The 16872-nt window shown below is 44.3% G+C and overlaps 1 protein-coding gene across 29 annotated transcripts in view; it reads left to right on the forward strand.

The window, feature by feature from the left end:
- The window catches only part of DTNA (dystrobrevin alpha), a 280088-nt gene that overhangs the window by 239624 nt on the left and 23592 nt on the right, over window positions 1-16872 (forward strand). For 20 of the 29 annotated variants that reach the window (XM_034762857.1, XM_034762866.1, XM_034762855.1 and 17 more), the window contains 3 exons: window positions 1570-1666; window positions 3469-3489; window positions 14696-14855. In XM_034762857.1, the coding sequence (XP_034618748.1) occupies window positions 1570-1666; window positions 3469-3489; window positions 14696-14855 (278 nt within the window). The remainder of the gene's footprint in view (window positions 1-1569; window positions 1667-3468; window positions 3490-14695; window positions 14856-16872) is intronic. The other 9 variants (XM_034762854.1, XM_034762867.1, XM_034762876.1 and 6 more) reach the window with 1 other exon arrangement.

A 16872-nucleotide genomic window follows, 5' to 3' on the forward strand; every position in this document is an offset into this window, starting at 1 on the left:
CAACACATGCCCAATTAGGGTTGGTACTGTTTCATTTATTCAGATGCCTCAATATGGGACTTGCATATAATCCACCTTCTCATGACAGGATATAGAATTAACTTCATTTCTAAGCACAGCTCCAGAGTGCAGTTGATGAAATGCGCATGAAAAGGGTATGTCAAGTGATAGCATACAAAACATAATGCTTCTTTCCCTGTGCAATGAATCTAAAAAACAACATGAGTAGACACTGAGACCTTTTCTAGGATATGCCAGTTTGAATTAGGTGGATAACTTCTCTTGTTTTTGTTTGTAATCTCTTAAACCCACTTTCCTTTCCGCAATTCACAGCTTTTCCAACCATTAGATACTCAGGGGAAAATCCAAGCACAGGAAATTTCAAGTAGAAAATATATGAATCTTCTAGAAGAATAAACAAAGCCTTGGTATGTTAGGGCCAAATCTACTCGTATTGGTGAGCAATAACTCATGCCCATAGAAGTCAATGGTGCTGTTTGTGTGAGTAACTTCTTCATTGTGGTTAAAGGGCTCACAGTCTGGCTTTTAATATCCAGGAAATATATTTAACATTGCTGACTTCTACCTTCCTCAATTTTGGAGAAGTAGGACAAAAACACCAATTTACATGCATTCAATACCATCTTTCATTATGTTTTTTATATATAGATATGATATAAAAATATAGTAGAAAGAGTGTATAAAATATCACCTAATCTAAAATATGACTTTTTAAAATAATATTGTCAATGATATTGTAACTTGCAGGGGGCAGCAGCTACAGGTTAAATATGACAGAGACCTCCCCAAAATCTGATTATGTATATACCATAGGCCTGATTCAACCCTCTGTTATATGGGTGTAACTTCCACAGCCGTCAGTGAGAGTTGGACTTGTATAGTTGAAGGCAGAATTACACCACATTCTCCTGCTTAGATTACCATAGGTTGTACTTGTACAGAATCAAAATCTGTTCCATGTTACATGGGCTTAAGGCTGGAGTAACCTCATCAACATGCATGGAGTTACTCAGGATTTACACGGTCATAAATGAGCATAGAATTTGGCTTGCAGCATCAAAAGCTATTTTCAAAAGAATTAAAACTGAAAACATGTAATAGCTTGGACTCCAGCCTCTGAAAAACCACATCTCTCTGCTGTTCTGGCTGAATTTCTGAATTCTCTTGGGCTTTCCCATCTCTACTTGTCCAGTGTCAATAATCCTGCCAGACTCTCATGTCCTGAAGTCCTCTCCTAACATTCTCCCAAATGTAAGCTAACTTGTGTGAATCTGAAAAATTCTTCCTCATTTGGTGTTTGGGGAGAGAGTGTCAGTACTTATTTTACCCCAGCCAACATACTGAGCCCTTTGTATACTCTTAACTTGAAGGAACTTCCTAGTTTCTCAATCTCCCCTGATTTCTGGGCATTATATTGAATTCAGAGAATGTGTTCACTTTCCAATAGCCTAATATACTCTCCACAGTTGACCTGAAAAAATGATGCAGTTCAGAAATTGTAAAGCTGACTCTATGAAGTATTAGCTCTGATCCTAACTTATTTTTCAGGCAGCGGAAGGATGAGCTCGAACAGAGGATGTCTGCTCTCCAGGAAAGTCGGAGAGAGCTGATGGTACAGTTAGAAGGCCTCATGAAACTACTGAAGGTAAGGTGCTCCACTTGAAAGTCAAAGGAAATGGACAGGGGCCAGTCAAGGAGTGTCACATAGGAAAGAGAGATTCATCATATTAATAAAATACTACAGAACTTGAATATTTCCTCCTACAAAAGCTTTGTTTCCCATCAATTTTCTCTCTTAGCTTTTGCCACTATAAAACACAGGTTTTCAGGATCAATAATGTACCCAATTGATACTGTTCCTGTATTAACACCATATCTTTGTTGTCATCCTACCACTAAATGAATTGGACAACACTTGAAAGCAGTATAGTAGACTAAGTATTACTGAAAAATAATTGAAATTCACTTGAATATGCAAACAAAGCCCACTGTGGTGCAGTACTACCTTGCTAATTAGTGAGAAGAGATCCAGCAATGCTGGTCGATCAGGTTCTGGAGCAGCCATACAAAGATCATTACAACAGAGGTTTTCATGACATACTCAGTTTCTGGTTTATTTATAGTTTGCTCTGCTGAAAACATATTGAATATAGAAAAGGTGGATGTATAGAAGGCAACAAAATAATTAATCCCCAGTGGTAAATAGCTACGCCAACACTGTATAGCCTCCTATCCTGGCTGATGGTACAGAGCAGTTTTTCTAGTTCCTTTAGCTTTGTTCCTTTCATTAGTCATTCTATCCAATGAAGCCATTTGACAACACAGCCCCTCTGACTATAGGACTTTGGAAGGATCTTCTTAACAGTACTTGGTCCTTTTCACTAAAAAGGAAAAAAATCCCATGTAAAATACACTAAGAAAGAAAGCACTTTCCTGAAGGATCCCATTTCAAAAATGCAGATAGCAATATACAAATGTATTTCTAAGACTAGAAAAGAAAGCTGAAAAATGCCTTTTTACCTTCCCAAGTTGCAAAAGGGGCATTATCCTTCTGGCCCTTTAAATCCTGCATGACCCATCAGAGCTAGCACACTATTGAAAATGGGCCTTCCCAGCAGGGAAATAGGCCCCCTCAAAGTGGTGTAGTTTTCCCTTCAGCCAGGGACATTTTAGACGTATATTTCCTTCTTCAAGAAAAACACAAACTTCTGTGGAAGAGAATGGGCAGGGAGGTGGAGAGGAACTGGTGTGGAATGTACAGCCTCCAATACGGATGCCCTTTGCGCTGAAGTATCAGTATTATGGTTGTCTAGAACTGAGTTTTGGCTCAAGGGTCATGCTCTGTCTTGAGTTATGGGGGTGGTCAGCCTCAGGGCATTTTTCAGATACAAAGAAGTTGTACTATAATTAGAATGGGGAGGATGACTATCCACTCTAAGTAGAGTATGACCCCAATGTGCTTCATTGCAGACAATCTAGGGAGTTTTTGGGGCCATGTGCCCTATGGTAATTGATGGCTCCTCAATCTTCCCTGACCCCGGGGAGGTGGGGTCCTGTCCCTGAGGGATGAGAAGTCCTGAGAGGGAGGTCAGGTCCTGCCCCTGGAGGCCGAGGGCCCCAGGGGCTGTTGGAGAGTGAGCCCACCACTCACTCATCCTATAATGGTTCCTGTCCCATGGGGCTGACCCAGCTCCCTGCTCTGGCCCATTGGCTCTCACCACAGCATGCAGAGGGACCCTCCCCCCATGACACACCACCTTGCCCCCTTCCTGCCTGTCGGTTCTTTGGGGTGGGGGGTTTCCCCAACGATCAGGGGTCTGTGCAAGTGCACCAGGCCCGTGTTAGTTAATCCAGGACTTCTAATCTTGTTCCCAAGTTTGCATTTATTTTTCTCTTCTTCACTTAAATCCTGGCTAATCTAACTCTGATGATCCAATTTTTCTTTAGGAGGAAGAACTGAAACAGGGAGTAAGTTATTTACCTTATTGTAGGTCTCACTAACTCTTCGATGGGGCTACGATTCCATGGTTTATATTATTCCTTCTGCTTGAAATGTGTGCTCATGCCTTGGACTGAGGATAATGATAATGTGTTGCACTTCTTTAGCATGTTTTATCTGAGCCTTTCAAAGCACTTTACACAATTAAACCTCACAGTCCCCCCTGGGAAGTAAGCAATGGCTTGATAGAATATTTTTCTCACTCCTGTAAAGCTACATCTACGCTATGAGCTAGAGGTGTGATTCCCAGCTCACACAGACATACATGCACTAGCTGTCAACTGAGCTAGCACCCTAAAAATAGCAGTGTAGCTGTGGTAATAGGGGCAGTGGTAATGGCAGCATGGGCTAGCCACCCCAAGTACAAACCTGCCTGAACCCCATGAGTACATACTTCGGACAGCTAGCCTGTGCCACCACTGCCCATGCTAGCTGGGAATCACGCCTCTAACTTGTAGGGGTGAAAAGCAACAACTGTTTAACTGCGTACAACCATAGTACACCACAACTTAGAACAGGGAGTGAAGAACACCACCACCATCCGTAGCCCTTTGAAACTACCAAGGTAAGTTCAGTAAGCAGAATATAATTACTTGAGTTGTAATTAACCCTGGATAATGGATTTGGAATCCCTAGTCATTCAGAAGGTGCCAGGGGACTTTTCCTGTCCGCAAGCAGTCCGGATCTTGGTTTTACATCTTCAAAAGATGGCACTGGCAGCAGCAGCCGAGTGCCCCTTCAGAACAATAACTTCACTGTCAAAGCAGTGCAAGAGTCTATATTAATAGTATTGACTTTTGGAAGATTAAATTGTTTTGTAGCCTTTTCTAGAATTAAAATGAACAGTGTGGAGGCTTAGATTAAAAAATATCTCTGATCTGCCCAGACAGCAATCCCATTTAAAAGGGGAGTGTAATGAGGAATATTTCATTGTAACACAATAACGTTGAGCCCCTCAATTTCAACAAAAGAGGTCAGTGCAGTAAACAGTCTGATGCACACTGGCTATGGTAGGAGGGTTCGCCATGCACCAGATTGTTTGTTGCTGGTGCTCAGCCTTGTTAGACTAACAGTTTTGCTACATTTTGGGACAGAGAATGAATCTGTTGCAGCAAGACAGTCCTGATTGTAATTCAGAGGGGAAGACCTATCAGAAGACCCCTCTGAGTAGGTCTATTGCTTTTTAATTTTGCCTAATAATGTTAATGGCTTTTCTCTGAAAATTAGATACCCTAGAAGTGAACAGGGTTTTTTTTAAAAAGCATCGTACAAAAATAGTCTTTTTATTGTGTTTAATAAAATCTGTATTGAGGATATTACAATATATTTTTGCTTTCTACCGTGTAATATTTAGGTCCTTTTAACACTAAATGAACTATTAGAATAGCAGGTGATTATGCTAATTATTTATTTATTTACACTAGTTCTCATCATAGAATCATAGAATCATAGAATATCAGAGTTGGAAGGGACCTCAAGAGGTCATCTAGTCCAACCCCCTGCTCAAAGCAGGACCAATTCCCAGCTAAATCATCCCAGCCAGGGCTTTGTCAAGCCGGGCCTTAAAAACCTCCAAGGAAGGAGACTCCACCACCTCCCTAGGTAACGCATTCCAGTGTTTCACCACCCTCCTAGTGAAATAGTTTTTCCTGATATCCAACCTGGACCTCCCCCACTGCAACTTGAGACCATTGCTCCTTGTTCTGTCATCTGCCACCACTGAGAACAGCCGAGCTCCATCCTCTTTGGAACCCCCCTTCAGGTAGTTGAAGGCTGCTATCAAATCCCCCCTCATTCTTCTCTTCTGGAGACTAAACAATCCCAGTTCTCTCAGCCTCTCCTCATAAGGCATGTGCTCCAGACCCCTAATCATTTTTGTTGCCCTCCGCTGGACTCTTTCCAATTTTTCCACATCCTTCTTGTAGTGTGGGGCCCAAAACTGGACACAGTATTCCAGATGAGGCCTCACCAATGTCGAATAAAGGGGAACGATCACGTTCCTCGATCTGCTGGCAATGCCCCTACTTATACAGTCCAAAATGCCGTTAGCCTTCTTGGCAACAAGAGCACACTGTTGACTCATATCCAGCTTCTCGTCCACTGTGACCCCTAGGTCCTTTTCAGCAGAACTGCTACCTAGCCATTCGGTCCCTAGTCTGTAGCAGTGCATGGGATTCTTCCGTCCTAAGTGCAGGACTCTGCACTTGTCCTTGTTGAACCTCATCAGGTTTTTTTCTGCCCAATCCTCTAATTTGTCTAGGTCCCTCTGTATCCGATCCCTACCCTCTAGTGTATCTACCACGCCTCCTAGTTTAGTGTCATCTGCAAACTTGCTGAGAGTGCAGTCCACACCATCCTCCAGATCATTAATAAAGATATTAAACAAAACCGGCCCCAGGACCGACCCTTGGGGCACTCCACTTGAAACTGGCTGCCAACTAGACATGGAGCCATTGATCACTACCCGTTGAGCCCGACGATCTAGCCAGCTTTCTATCCACCTTACAGTCCATTCATCCAGCCCATACTTCTTTAACTTGGTGGCAAGAATACGGTGGGAGACAGTATCAAAAGCTTTGCTAAAGTCAAGAAATAACACATCCACTGCTTTCCCCTCATCCACAGAGCCAGTTATCTCATCATAGAAGGCAATTAGGTTAGTCAGGCACGACTTCCCCTTCGTGAATCCATGCTGACTGTTCCTGATCACTTTCCTCTCCTCTAAATGTTTCATAATTGATTCCTTGAGGACCTGCTCCATAATTTTTCCAGGGACTGAGGTGAGGCTGACTGGCCTGTAGTTCCCCGGATCCTCCTTCTTCCCTTTTTTAAAGATGGGCACTACATTAGCCTTTTTCCAGTCATCTGGGACCTCCCCCGATCGCCATGAGTTTTCAAAAATAATGGCTAATGGCTCTGCAATCTCACCCGCCAACTCCTTTAGCACCCTCGGATGCAGCGCATCCGGCCCCATGGACTTGTGCACGTCCAGTTTTTCTAAATAGTCCCGAACCACTTCTTTCTCCACAGAGGGCTGGTCACCTTCTCCCCATGCTGTACTGCCCAGTGCAGCAATCTGGGAGCTGACCTTGTGCGTGAAGACAGAGGCAAAAAAATCATTGAGTACATTAGCTTTTTCCACATCCTCGGTCACTAGGTTGCCTCCCTCATTCAGTAAGGGGCCCACACTTTCCTTGATTTTCTTCTTGTTGCTAACATACCTGAAGAAACCCTTCTTGTTACTCTTAACATCTCTTGCTAACTGCAACTCCAAGTGTGATTTGGCCTTCCTGATTTCACTCCTGCACGCCTGAGCAATATTTTTATACTCCTCCCTGGTCATTTGTCCAATCTTCCACTTCTTATAAGCTTCTTTTTTGCATTTAAGATCAGCAAGGATTTCACTGTTTAGCCAAGCTGGTCGCCTGCCATATTTACTATTCTTTCTACACATCGGGATGGTTTGTTCCTGCAACCTCAATAAGGATTCTTTAAAATACAGCCAGCTCTCCTGGACTCCTTTGCCCTTCATGTTATTCTCCCAGGGGATCCTGCCCATCTGTTCCCTGAGGGAGTTAAAGTCTGCTTTTCTGAAGTCCAGGGTCCATATTCTGCTGCTCTCCTTTCTTCCTTGTGTCAGGATCCTGAACTCGACCATCTCATGGTCACTGCCTCCCAGGTTCCCATCCACTTTTGCTTCCCCTACTAGTTCTTCCCTGTTTGTGAGCAGCAGGTCAAGAAAAGCTTTGCCCCTAGTTGGTTCCTCCAGCACTTGCACCAGGAAATTGTCCCCTACGCTTTCCAAAAATTTCCTGGATTGCCTGTGCACCGCTGTATTGCTCTCCCAGCAGATATCAGGGTGATTAAAGTCTCCCATGAGAACCAGGGCCTGTGATCTAGCAACTTCTGCTAGTTGCCAGAAGAAAGCCTCGTCCACCTCATCCCCCTGGTCTGGTGGTCTATAGCAGACTCCAACCACGACATCACCCTTGTTGCTCCCACTTCTCAACTTTATCCAGAGACTCTCAGGTTTTTCTGCAGTATCATACCGGAGCTCTGAGCAGTCATACTCCTCTCTTACATACAACGCAACTCCCCCACCTTTTCTGCCCTGCCTGTCCTTCCTGAACAGTTTATATCCATCCATGACAGTACTCCAGTCATGTGAGTTATCCCACCAAGTTTCTGTTATTCCAATCACATCATAGTTCCCTGACTGTGCCAGGACTTCCAGTTCTCCCTGCTTGTTTCCCAGGCTTCTTGCATTTGTGTATAGGCACTTAAGATAACTCAATGATCGTCCCTCTTTCTCAGCATGAGACAGGAGTCCTCCCCTCTTGCGCTCTCCTGCTTGTGTTTCCTCCCAGGATCCCATTTCCCCACTTACCTCAGGGCTTTGGTCTCCTTCCCCCGGTGAACCTAGTTTAAAGCCCTCCTCACTAGGTTAGCCAGCCTGCTGGCGAAGATGCTCTTCCCTCTCTTCGTTAGGTGGAGCCCGTCTCTGCCTAGCACTCCTTCTTCTTGGAACACCATCCCATGGTCGAAGAATCCAAAGCCTTCTCTCCGACACCACCTGCGTAGCCATTCGTTGACTTCCACGATTCGACGGTCTCTACCCCGGCCTTTTCCTTGCACAGGGAGGATGGACGAGAACACCACTTGCGCCTCAAACTCCTTTATCCTTCTTCCCAGAGCCACGTAGTCTGCAGTGATCCGCTCAAGGTCATTCTTGGCAGTATCATTGGTGCCCACGTGGAGAAGCAGGAAGGGGTAGCGATCCGAGGGCTTGATGAGTCTCGGCAGTCTCTCCGTCACATCGTGTATCCTAGCTCCTGGCAAGCAGCAGACCTCTCGGTTTTCCCGGTCAGGGCGGCAGATAGATGACTCAGTCCCCCTGAGGAGGGAGTCCCCGACCACCACCACCCTCCTCCTCCTCTTGGGAGTGGTGGTTGTGGAACCCCCATCCCTAGGACAGTGCATCTTTTGCCTTCCAATCGGTGGAGTCTCCTTCTGCTCCCTTCCCTCAGATGGGCCATCTAGTCCACTCTCCGCATTAGCACCTGTAGAGAGAACATGGAAACGATTGCTCACCTGTATCTCCATTGCTGGTGCATGGACGCTCCTCTTTCTCCTTCTGGAGGTCACATGCTGCCAAACCTCCTCACAATCCTTCTGTCCCTGCTGCGCCTGCTCTGAATCTTCAGAACATTGTGGCCGTAGAAGCATCTCCTGACGTCTGTCCAGGAAATCTTCATTTTCCCTTATGCAACGCAGAGTCGATACTTGTTTCTCCAGCCCTCGAACCTTCTCCTCCAATATGGAGACCAGCTTGCACTTTGTACAGACAAAGTCGCTTCTGTCCTGCGGAAGAAAGACAAACATGGCACAACCTGTGCAGGTTACAACAGCTGATCGCTCACCTTCCATATCACCGTCCTCTTAGGAGCTTCCTCAACTGTTGCAGGAACTACTCAGAGAAACTTGCAGATGAAAGCCTCAGTGTGCTCTCCCCAAGTGAACTCCCAGGCAAACTCCCGCTGTTAGCCTCTGCTGTTCGCCGCTCAGCTGGTTCGCTGCTGACTGCCCTTATATACCAGTCAGGCCCACTCAAGGCCCAGCTGGAACAAAGCACTCCCAATTCACACTTTTCAAACAAACAAGCAAGCAATCAAGCACACGGTCAAACTGACCAACTGTCCCAGCAGCAGACACTCAGATACTCACCAACACAGCCCCCCTAATGCAGCACTTAGCGTACCTCCTCTCGGACAGCTCCCAGGCAAACTCCCGCTGTTAGCCTCATCATTTCCATAAAATGTTCCCCCTTGATCTCTTTCATAGGCTATTTACAGATGTAGGGCTAAACTCATCCCTGGAGTAACTCAATTGGAATTAATGGTCTAGATAAGTTTCTAGGGCTTATGTACTTTCCATTTCTATATTGCCACAATGACGCTTCCTCCCAGAAGGGTAATGAAGTGATCACATATGTATTGTTTTCCTAGTTGTCATGTTATAATGTAACAGTATTATTTTCCTGGGCAGACTTTCCTGCTATGTGAGCTAGTTTCAGCTCCAGCAGAGGGAGCAATGGACTACAGATTCAATAAAAACAGTGTTCACTTCAAATGTATTATACTGAGTTATGCATAACACTAGGTAACATAAACCATTTTCCAGTCTAACAAGGGATAATTAAAATCCTTACCACTTTGATCTAAGTATGATGAGCTAAATCGGGTACATGAAGGTCTCATAAAAGGCACTTGGATGCTGACAGCTGCAATCAGCTAACAAATGAAGGCTGAAGCCTTCTGTCACCTCAGTGATAGTGGCAGCTTTCCACAAACTCCCCTGTCAACATGCCTCAATCCTGAACTTGTGGGTCTAACTAGGGATTAAAAGAAGTTCAGTCCTTGGCCTTTACGCTGAGACTACAAGCAAGTCAGTCACTTAGCATCAGTTTTAAGCATAGTTTTTCAGACATTTACCATCTGTCTCTTGCGAACTAGACTAAGACCACTAACCGCATTTCACATATGCCACTAGACAGACATCCAATGGTAACAACATTCAGTTGCCACGGATCTGGGCTGAATTTGATCTAGCGACGTAGAATATAAAAAATAGCTGCAATCTTTTAAATCATACAGTCTCTGTGGGTTTAACTTTCTGTGGGTTGATTTTGTCCAATATTACCCAAATAGTTAAAAGAAAAAAAATCTTATCTACATAGTAGACGGGAACCCCAAATACCTAAAGTTTCTCATGCCTTGCAAAGGTCTTGTTCCAGAAAATAAAAGTTACTGTTAACAGTGCATTATTTACCATGCATACCAGATCAGTATAGCGATTATAGTATGTACTTAAAAATGTTGAGCACTAGTGTATAGTTCTTCTTTGAGTATATGTCCCTATGAGTGCTCCACCATAGGATGTGCATGCACTCTTGATCAGAGATTGCAAAGTAGTGCTCCTGAGCAGAACACCCCGTGCTCCACACAAGGGGATATAGGCAGGCACGAGCCTGCCACCACTCAGTTCTTTCTTGACCACCTGTGGCTCAAGACAGAGCCTTTGCTGTTAGCTGTTTCAGCTTCCCGCCTTTTTTTCACCTTGTGAAAATCTTTATTCATTATTTTTGTTTCTTAGTTATTTATTTTATTTTATTTTTGAGCTCCCGGAGGAGTTTTCCACCTTCTACTTCTGTACCTTTGTTTGTGCTGGAGCACAATTTGTTATGCCTAAGACCCCAGTGTTTAGATTCTGCCAGACTTGCCACAGGCCTTTTCACCACAGTGATGGATATTCAAGTTTGGGGGACTCAAAGTGCAAGATCTGTCTGGGATTTAAAGGCAGGTCCAAAAGAGAAAGGGAGGCTAAACTAAAACTCCTCTTAATGGAATGTTTCCTAGCACCAATGGAGTCCCCTATTCATTGGCCTCAACATCACAGGCCACTTCAGTCACCCATCCAGCTTCATTTGTGACCATGGACATGAAGACCTCAAAAAGGAAGAAGCACACCTACCCCACCAGAGAAATGAAGAAAAGGGGTAGATCATCCCATAAAGACCCACACTCGGGAGACCTCCCATCCCTTAAAGAGTACTGAAGGGGCTCCAGCTTAGTCTGGCACCAAAGTGTCGATACCATGTGAGAAGCCTCATCTGGATAAGCACTCTATCGGACAATCTAATGCAGCGGCATGGCCTGATCCTCCATGGCACCATGATACACATAGGGCCACTGTGCATCCCTCGGTACTGACTGCTTACTCAAGCTCTGAAGTAAGACAGGACCTTGCTTCAGTCCTGCAGCAGTCTCCATCTCACTGATCCACAATTTCACCTCCGGTAGCGACTCAAGCCTTGACTATAGGCTATCACAGCCCTCCGGCTCCTTCCAGGTTTCTGTCATCTGAAGCTCTCATCGTTTCAGAGGAGCCTGAATCTCCATTGTAGTATAGATCTGTCAGAGCCCCCTCAGTGGTACTCCCAAGGCACCTGCACTTGAAACCTGACCCCCTCACTGGTCATGATACCTCAGGCACTTAGCTGGTCATGATGCTTCAGGTACTTAGCTCAGGAAACAAATTATCAGACTCTGAGATCTCGGTACAGGAATCCATCCCAGTACCGTACCATCCAGCTCCCAGGACTCCCTCTACTGAGGAGGATTCTAGAGAATCTGCCAGTCCCAGGGACTATGACTAGTAGGGACCCATTCACTATCCCTCCCAATGGCATCCTTGGAGTCAGTTTGATGACCAATTTTATAGGATGCCAAAAGGAAATTACAGGCAGCCACCAGTACCACCCATATGTGCAGAGTCACTAAGACTCTGGAACTGGTGCGTTTCCCATTGAATAGACGTATCAGCGGTCAATCTGCCAGGCCTTCAGAATACAATTGCAGACTCCCTGAGCAGATGCTTCTGGCAAACCATGAATGGTAGCTCAAAGACTCTGTCTTTCACAGCATCTGTCAGACCTGGGCTCTACCACAAGTAGATCTCTTTGCCACCCCGAATAATTCCAAATATCACCTGATTTGCTCCAGGGGAGGTTACATCCTCTGTGTTCTGGGAGTATCATTTTCAGAAAGAATGAAGGGCCAACCTGTTTCTATGCAGCATGTGTCAAAGTGAGATTCAGGTTGTATTTTGAACTGTTATGGAAGAACTGGGATACACAGTGACAGCACATTCCACTAGAGCTCAATCCACATCTCTGGCTCTACTAAAAGACATTCCTATAGCAGAAATCTGCAGGACTGTGATTTGGTCTTTGAGTCATACCTTTGCCAAGCATTATGCCATCTTACCAGCTTCCGGAGATGACACTTCCTCTGCTGATGCAGTTCTGCAAACGGTGTCTTGATTTACCTCCCCAGTACCCACTTCCTCTGTGAATTACTGCTTGGAAGTCTCCTATGGTAGAGCACCCACAGGGACATGTGCTCGAAGAAGGAGGAGGGGTTACTTACCTTACAGTAACTTGAGTTATTCATGATGCTTTTGTCCTTATGGGTGCTTCACCTCTTGCCCTCCTTCCCCTCTGCTGTGGAGTCTCTGGCTTCATGCTGAGAAGGAACTGAGTGGCAGTGGGCTTGCTATATATCCCGTATATCCCCTCATTTGGAGCACGGGGTGTTCTGCGTAAGTACAGGCCCACAAATACTACTTTGCAGTGTCCAATTCAGAGTGCATGGGTGGAGTGGAGACAACAGGGAGGCAGTTTGCTGCTCTCTGGTGTTTTGTCCGATCTGCTCTGGGTATGGCCCCAGTGGAGTTTAGAGAACCACCAGGCTACTCTAAATTCTGCTAGCTGGTAACAGTCCCCAGGGGACTGGTTATGCCAAGTCTGCACCAGCTGAAAACTGTCCTGGTCTGGCAGAATTCTCAGCTGGCCAGATCCAGCTATTTTTGCATCCCTTTGCACTACAAGAATGAGACAGAAGGGGCCAGAAAGCAGGAGAGCATTGGTCCCTATGTGTTCAAATTTCCCCTCGCTATTATTTAAGTGTCCTAAAAGTTTTCTCTCTGAAAAAAAATATTAAAATTATACTAGCCATCTCTTATCAGAAATGAGTGTCTCACATAAAGGTAACTTTCCCTTGAAAGTCCTGCTTCAAACCTCTCAGGTAACTTCTTCTGCCAAGCTTATTGTAGTATCAACTTCCATAGCATTATTTTTCAGCAGTGGCAGTGTCCCTTTAAAAAAAAGTATCCTGATCAATTTGTTGGAGGTTAACCGGCAATAACAATGCTGCTTCTCTTCTGATCAGACCTATTTCAGTAGGTGCGAGGTAGGCATGGTTAGGGCCAAAATCTATAAAACAAAAGTTGGCTTACAAATCTAGAAAAAGAAAAGTAGACCAATTTTATAAATGGTTGTTGCTGCCTTTTTTGGCATGCAGTTAGCAATATCTGATCCTCATCTCTGAGGAAACAGTCACCAGAACATTGAAGGCATGTGGCACTGAAGGGGCTAAGGAATCCAACTGAAATTTTTTTAATTGATTGTTACTGCTGGTAACAATTGAGGGTGGGGAAATCTCACTAGAGATAATGTAATTTTTCACTGAAAACTAACACACATGAGCACTGGTTCCTGTTTAGTGGCACTCATGTTATCTTAGTCAGAGGCCTCTGATGAACTCCAATTCCTAATCATGCTAAATAGTGTGTGGTTTGTTTGGTTGCTTTTCTTATGTTGACATATATTCCCAGGAACTGTCAGGCAGTAAAGGAAAGGTGCATTAATTCACGGTGTGTCTCCTGGTATCACTCACACAGCTCCACTTTTTAAAATTATTGTTCTTCAACGTATGCTTGAATTTCAGTTAAATGATACTAACTCTCAGGTGCTAACAGCATGACATTTTATATGACTGGTGTTAAAACATTTTAACTTCCATCCACTGGACCCATAACAGGAATTTAAATTGCCTATCTGAACAGTACTTTGGGAGAGGCTGAGTATATCCTGTGGAGTGAACAATTTGATAGTGAATGATTTAGTGGTGGCTAAATAGCTCACAAACCAAGAAGAAAAGCACAAATCTGTACTATTTGTTAGGAGGGTAAGATTTTATTTCACTAATAGGTTTAATTTACATTCCAAAACTTGATTGCATGGATGCCTTCTTGTAACAGTGGTTGAGGTGTAAGAGCACAAACTTGATTAGATAACATGGAAATATTACACCCCCAGGAGTAGCTTCAACGCCTTACCCAGACTGAAAGTTGTCTTAGTGCCAGCATCCCTCCACTTCCTATAGACTGCAAGAGTTATCTTCCTAAGAATGTCTGAATATTGCCAACACTCTTAATTCTTTCACGGAAAAAAGTCCCAGACCTTAGATGTAAAGACAAGAAATATCTTCTTTAAATCTTTATATCCAACCCAGCCTGCCATGTTTCAGGATCACCTTCTAATCTATCTTTCCTACATACTACATCTTTACCATGGGTTGCCATAGCTGTTTCCTAACAAGAAGTTGGGTGCAATAGATTTCCATCAACTGACTTAATATTACCCTATTTTTCTGCATAACTGCATGATACCAACTGAGGTGTCACTCAGCCAAGCTAAGGAATGGAATGAAGATGACGATTGCTGAGTATTTTCTCTTGTAAAGACCTATTTAACCACTTGTTCTTATTTTCCAGACTCAAGGAGCAGGCTCCCCTCGATCTTCACCCAGTCACACTATCAGCCGACCTATTCCTATGCCAATCAGGTCTGCGTCTGCCTGCTCCACCCCAACCCATACACCTCAGGACTCTCTGACGGGCGTGGGAGGAGATGTGCAAGAAGCTTTTGCGCAAAGTAAGTTGCATTGTTAAGTTATTATTAGTTACTCAGAGAGCATATGCAAGTGTCAGGTGGGGAACTAAGGCACAGGGAGGAGAAGTGACTTGCACAAGGTTATCCAGCTGTTCAGTGACCGAGCCAGGAACAGAACCCAGATCCCCTGAGTCCTATTCCAGTGCTCTATCCATTGCAACTCAATCTGTTTGCCATAAAATAAAGACTTATTATTGACCATTGCAAGTTGGTTCAACAAGCTGGGCTTTGGGGGGATGGGAGAGTGATGTGAGAGGGAGGGAGTATTGTGCTGCTTCTCCTAAGAACTGATGGACTTTTCCATTGTGTCTAATGATGTTTACCAGAGCACTGCCATCAGCTGTGGTGCACTTTTCATTCTCCTTCCGTGCTGTTCATCACATTGCAAAAGGATGGCAGGTCCATCCTTTGCTCACTGATTGTTTGCTTTGAAGTTCTAAAATCACAGATTAAATAATAGGCAAAATATAAAAGAAAGTAAATAGTTTGTGTGACCTGAACATGGAAATATCCCTCCGCCCAGGGAATTATTCTCTTTCCCAAATGCTTGCATCCCTGCAATTTCCTTATTTCTTTTCCTTGAACACAAAGGGCCAAATTTTGCTCTCAATTACACCATTGCAAATTGGAATGTCAGTGGAGTCCCCCAGGATATACCCTGCTGTAACTGAGAACATAATTTGCCCTCCTGGGCTCAATTCTGCCCACCCTTGCAACTTCCATTCGTTTCCGTGGGAATTGCATCTATGAATTTGATGACAAGATTGAGCCCTAAGTGCAATCAAGGTTTTCCCTTTAAAGAACTAGTTAATTCTCATGTTAAACCCTGTCCAGCTAGAGGATTGTTCCTTGTCCCATGGCACCAGGTTGCTCAACGTGTATTCTGTGAGAAATGAACACACAGTGTGAAATTTTCCACTTTCAGCCTAAAAAAAAAATGAGGAAGACATACAGACATAGACCACTCTCTTAAAGAGTGGTTTCTTTCAGAACTTGGACAAAGAGAGATAATTTAGTAGCTACAATAAAATACATGGGCTGCCTCAGGCAACTGCTTTTAGTTACAGCAATGTGTTCTGCTAGTGATATGGCAATGTAAAAGTATATTCTCATATGTATAGTGATCACACTTAAAAACAACCACCTTTGGTATATACAGAATTTATACTCAGTATTTATCTTATTCTAGCTGTATACGGCAAATCTGGGCAGTTTTTAAGCAAACCGTTGTACTGTCAGAGTTCTTTTAAGTTGCCCATAGTGAAGGCACTCCATGGAGTAGAGCACTAGCTCTTCTATATTTTCTCCTCTTAGAGAATAGATGTAAAAGGCTGTATAGATGTGAAGCTGAGAAGGCATTACAACTCTTCTCAGAAATGTGTGTGTGTGTGAGAGAGAGAGAGAGAGAGACAGGCTTTGAGTTACTTTCCTGCAGTCATTTTCTTCAGGAGAATTTATGACTTGAGATCAACAATTTTAAGGGCTGTCAGTTTAAAAGACATTCCAGATGCTAAATCCTGCTAGTTTCTATGCATCATCCCCTCTGAAGTTAGCTAGGATTTTAAGGATTGCTTCTATTTATATATAGTTTGTTCAACTACACTAGGATATGAGTTTGGGACTCTGTGATAGCATAGGCTGGGAGCACACTATACCAGCCATGTCAGCCCTGAGGCTGAAGTATTGCACTTTGCTCTCTAATAACCTTCCCTGATTGATGCTTAAGGCAGTACTGAGGAGTTCTGCAGGAAACAACATCTAGACCCTCCTTTATTGGAAAGAGGGTCACAGCAGCACAGGGGTGTTGATGGAGGGGGGTAGCGGCTTTCAGGGTAGACAGAAGTTTGCTGTGAGTGGGGAGTAGGAGAAGGGAGCAAAGGGGGCTACTCAGTCTTGGCTGGGACGCAGCCAGGTCCAGGAAGGGAACTGGGGTCCTGGTGGTTCCTACCTGCTCAGCAGCTGCTGTATCCCCTCTGAGTCCCCCTCTCACCTCCATCCC

The sequence above is a fragment of the Trachemys scripta genome, chromosome 2 (genome assembly GCF_013100865.1).
Source record: "Trachemys scripta elegans isolate TJP31775 chromosome 2, CAS_Tse_1.0, whole genome shotgun sequence".
Classification (NCBI taxonomy): domain Eukaryota; kingdom Metazoa; phylum Chordata; order Testudines; family Emydidae; genus Trachemys; species Trachemys scripta.